Source organism: Echinococcus granulosus (assembly GCF_000524195.1).
Source record: "Echinococcus granulosus chromosome Unknown EG_S00689, whole genome shotgun sequence".
In the NCBI taxonomy this organism is placed as follows: domain Eukaryota; kingdom Metazoa; phylum Platyhelminthes; class Cestoda; order Cyclophyllidea; family Taeniidae; genus Echinococcus; species Echinococcus granulosus.
Genome location: NW_020171063.1, coordinates 1 through 1,376, shown reverse-complemented (window position 1 = coordinate 1,376; position 1,376 = coordinate 1). Strand labels below are relative to the sequence as shown.

At 35.9% G+C, this 1,376-nt stretch overlaps 1 protein-coding gene across 1 annotated transcript; it reads left to right on the top strand. All coding sequences in view use genetic code 11, as the record gives it.

The window, feature by feature from the left end:
* Positions 1-184: 184 nt before the first annotated feature.
* EGR_11276 (hypothetical protein) lies at positions 185-689 on the top strand (the record flags this gene model as incomplete). Its single annotated transcript, XM_024500517.1, has 3 exons — positions 185-235; positions 329-432; positions 602-689. The coding sequence occupies 3 exons, from the start codon at positions 185-187 to the stop codon at positions 687-689; spliced, it is 243 nt and encodes an 80-aa protein (XP_024345069.1).
* Between the last annotated feature and the right edge of the window lie 687 nt (positions 690-1,376).

Here is a 1,376-nt window from a genome sequence, read left to right as displayed (position 1 = left end):
ATAAACATATAATGATTGACGACTAATACCAAATGCTCTCCTGTTACCCTTTTATTTAGGATGGATCATTTTTGATAACAATACTTTTTTCTTTTTCCACTTTTTAGTTCTCTTCAATTTACTGTCTAGCTATGCCAATTACTTCCCATGGTCAATTGTTTCAAGATGGGCTATGTAAGTACGTATGCATATAATAAAAGCCAAACATCCTTATGTAGCTGTTTTTAATAGTTTGGTAAGCGCGTCATTAATGGCTATGTCTAAGTGTGATTTGTGTTCCATAATTTCCTACTTCATAATCACGCTGAATGTTTGATTGGATCTATAGCCTCATAAAAATAAGCGGAATGATAAGTCAAAAGGGAAAGTATTTTGGGTAAAGGAAGTGGCAGTGAGTGCTACCAATATTTATACATGCTGCTTAAATCTTATGTCAGCGCTCAAATAATCATTCTTAAATTTGTATACTTCTTAGCAGGACCAATGAGCCTGGCACCCAAGTATTTGACCAGTAATTTCTACTCTAAGGCACGATATACATATGGCAAGCAGTTCTAAAAGCGCTGCTAATTTGAGTAAAGTTGTTTAAGCTTTACTCAAGCGATGTACTCTTTAAAAGTTGTAATGGGATATTTTATCAAGTCTGTGATTTAAAGTGTTCTTCAAAGACAAGTCAAACAGTTTACTAAAAATTTGGCCATTCCAACGGTGCCATAACAGTATTGTTTATGCAAATAAGGGAATTATAAATGACTTGATAAGCACGCACACTTATTTTTGAGTAGCCAATTTGTACGTGAGACAACGAAAATTCAGACTAAATGCAACATTTCGTTTAAAGTATGATTCATGCATTTAATGATGCATGAGTGCGTGAATGAAGTTGAACGCGGCCATATAATGAGTATGGTGATTTCGCAAAATTCCATTCCACAATTAACTAATGTTCAGCCACACGCGACGGGACTGGCATTTTTCTATGCATAAAATTGGTTTGCTTGGTGTTTAGATTCTCTGCTTCTTGAGTACGATCTCTTTCTCAGTGGCGGCTCACCAGCACGTGCATTTGTGTGTACACGATGGAGTCCACGCAGAACTTGATTGGTGTGTTTTATAATGTTAAAAAATAAATACTTGCTTCCACGCCTTTTTCCATACCTGCTTTTTGTGCCAATATGCCTTTGCTAGATAACTGTGGATCTACTCTGCTTATTTTATTGCACCTCATAAGCACGTGCTGTGCCTCAAGGTAAGAAGTGGTTTGTTGGATTTTTGGAGGGCAAATGCGCTTATTAAAACTAAGAGGCAACTGAATGTATGTAATGAATTATATGTAAATACGAAAATTAGTTTTACTAGTGGGATTAATATTGCCC